General features: G+C 31.9%; 1 protein-coding gene across 1 annotated transcript; it reads right to left on the reverse strand.

Annotated features, from left to right (window-relative positions):
- Positions 1-220: 220 nt before the first annotated feature.
- Positions 221-2,656, reverse strand: LOC131628957 (NADH--cytochrome b5 reductase 1-like). Its single transcript, XM_058899766.1, has 9 exons — positions 2,467-2,656; positions 2,149-2,290; positions 1,922-2,012; positions 1,741-1,818; positions 1,395-1,475; positions 1,195-1,284; positions 1,000-1,065; positions 746-832; positions 221-484 (listed from the first exon to the last, which is right to left on the reverse strand). Exons 1-9 carry the CDS (start codon positions 2,573-2,575, stop codon positions 392-394), a joined length of 837 nt encoding a protein of 278 aa, XP_058755749.1. The 5' UTR covers positions 2,576-2,656; the 3' UTR covers positions 221-391.
- Positions 2,657-2,899: the final 243 nt, after the last annotated feature.

A 2,899-nucleotide genomic window follows, 5' to 3' on the forward strand; every position in this document is an offset into this window, starting at 1 on the left:
ACTGAATTTGTTTTTGTTTAAAGATGTCAAATTCATAGAGAATAAATACTAGTATATAATAAAAGTTGATGTAAACACAACAAATATTGTTATTATTGACGAATCCTTTATGATTTATAAGTTTTTAAATAGTGTGGAGCAATATATAACTTGAATCATTCTCTAGTAGTAACTTAAAAGTACATTCCAAACATCTTAAAACCTATCTAAAATATGATACTTCTGAATGAATGGTAGAATTTCACTACAAGAATTAAAAATTATTTGACATATTTTATCAGTTGAAAATCAAAATTCATGATATTGAAATATAATATTGGCATTTATTCTGTCCAAATATGTCTGAATATTGACATTGGACTAAGTGACGGGGTATAGCTTTATCAAAGAATTAAAACTGAAACTGCATGTCAGAGGTGTAACCAAGTTCTTCAAGGTGAGCAGCCATAGCCTTGTTCATGGGAGGTGGTCCACACCTTAATATCTGTAAAAGAAATATTTGATTTAGTCGACATTTTCTCATTTAAATGTGTAAGATAAGTGATCTCAACACAGTAAGTGATCTCAACCGTTGATCAAGATCAAATAGTTGAAACAATAAGCTCTCGATTAGTAAAAACAAGATTTGAACCGTTTAATCTCAACACGACGGCTTAGATGAACTAACTATGGTGACTGTAGAAAATTTTAGCTGCTGGAAATCGAGGTTTGAGAGTGGAAGATTAACATGGAATGCAAAAATGACCTTAATATTGGATGCTGGTGCAGGGAAGCGTTTTTGGATCATTTCCTTGGTTACAAATCCGACTCCAGCATTCCATATCTCTGGTGGCTGCAGAGTATAGTGTTCAAAATCAACATGAGAATATGATGAATTTCATATAAGTCTATAAAATAATTCCAACTAAAAATTAGGATAGCTACTTCGAGACACATAAGAAAAATGAATATTATTATTAAATTGCTGTAAAGAACGGAAGTTGATAAGAGTTTGATTACCTGATTTAGAACATAATAAACTTTAAGTCGATATGGAAACTTAACTGCCAAAAGATCCAACTCTTGCTGCAAAAGGAACCATGCAGGATGTATAAAGACAATAACATAAAATGACCGGGGATGAATTAAGTTTATGATTTTTCCATAAAACTAGAATAAAATACGACGCACACCACAATCGTTTAGAATATCCACCTTTAGAAGAATGTCCTCACGTGTGACATTGGCATATATCAAATTTATGTAGGTTTTATCCTGTGGATTTTCTAGTATAGCTCTTATAACCTGAACAAAAAATAATATATGTATTATTAAGGATTCGAAGTTTCAAATTGCAAATAATGAAAGATCAATGGAGGGCACATAAGCTTAATAATCCTTTTCATATTCAACACCTGAAACATTGGAGTGATACCGGTGCCACCAGCAATCATTCCAAAAACTTTTACTTGGTTGGGTTGGTACTTAAAGCGTCCCTGAAGACATTGAAGTGTATTACAAATTAGTTTGCATTACATATTTTTTGAATATAAAGAGTTTTCTATGCCAAATATTATCATTTCACACATGGATACAATCATAAACCTTAACCTAATAACTCGAGCTTTTTGGACAAACAACTTCATATATCAATTTGACCAAACAAAATCTCACTTTCTAATCGGGTAACGATCAAACTACACTAAAAGCCACTCGAATAACATAAGAATATGATCTAGGTAGGGAATGAATTATTCGAACCTTTGGTCCTTTCACGTCTAAGTAATCACCTTCACGCATCTCACTGAAGTGATGAGACATTCTTCCTTGTGGATACATCTAATTATTAACAAAACAATAGAGGTAGAAAAAACGCAAAATTTATTAACAATTATAAAATAGAATACTATAAAACCCAAGTTAGTGATATCTGATATACAACCTTTACGACCAATTCAAAGTATCCAATATCAGTATCCAATGTTGTTGGAGTATATGGTTTGATTACTTCTTCACCAAGACTGTCTTTCCCTCTACAAGAAGACAAATATTTTCATAATGAGAGCATTATAACTGCCCAAAAAATAATCATGCTAAAATGAAAATAAGTAATGGCATTATGAAATGAATTGGAAAAGAGAAAAGAAAAAAAAAAAGCAAAATGCAAACCTGCAGCTGATATGTTGTCCAATGGGGAGTCCCAACACGGAGCTTGAATCGGGAAGTTCAAATCTGAACTTGGCAACATTATGACTGAGTTGAGTGCGTTTGACAAGTTTAAATTCCTGGAAATTCTCAGGATCCAAGCACCCTACCAATAAATATAGAAACTTTAGTGATTATGTTCAATTTATACATTTTTCAAAGGCAGTGACTTGATATACATATTAATCTGACAAACATTTTTCATAAATAAATTAGAACCAATGAGTAACCCATTTGAATATAAAAACGAAAAAAAAAAAGGATAGAAGAGAAAAATGGAACCTTTAGGTTTCTTGGTGAGATAGTAATAGTAAGCGGTACCACCAACAATGGCAACAAGAGCTACTGCCATGCTTATCACCTCGATCCTCTGAGTCCGAAGAAAATCCATTATTTTGAGATCTGAGATTTTGCAACGAAGAATGGTTCTTTGTTTGCAGAGAGTGGATATGTATGTATGTATTATGGGTTAAAATTGGTGGCATTTTCATTGAATCAATGTTTGCTCCGTTTGTAAGGGAGCATTATGCACACGTCACTCTAAAATTCTACACTTTTACTTTTCATTTATTTTAATTAATTAATTTATTCCTCACCAAGTTTTTGGGTTGTTTTATTATGTACCAATAGAATCTCTCACTAAACTTGTCAAACAAAATTTGTCTCAATTGGTATTATATTAATGAAAAAAAAATCCCTTTCTTCCTTATATTCA

This window comes from Vicia villosa, unplaced genomic scaffold (genome assembly GCF_029867415.1).
Source record: "Vicia villosa cultivar HV-30 ecotype Madison, WI unplaced genomic scaffold, Vvil1.0 ctg.000493F_1_1, whole genome shotgun sequence".
NCBI classification, from domain to species: Eukaryota; Viridiplantae; Streptophyta; class Magnoliopsida; order Fabales; family Fabaceae; genus Vicia; species Vicia villosa.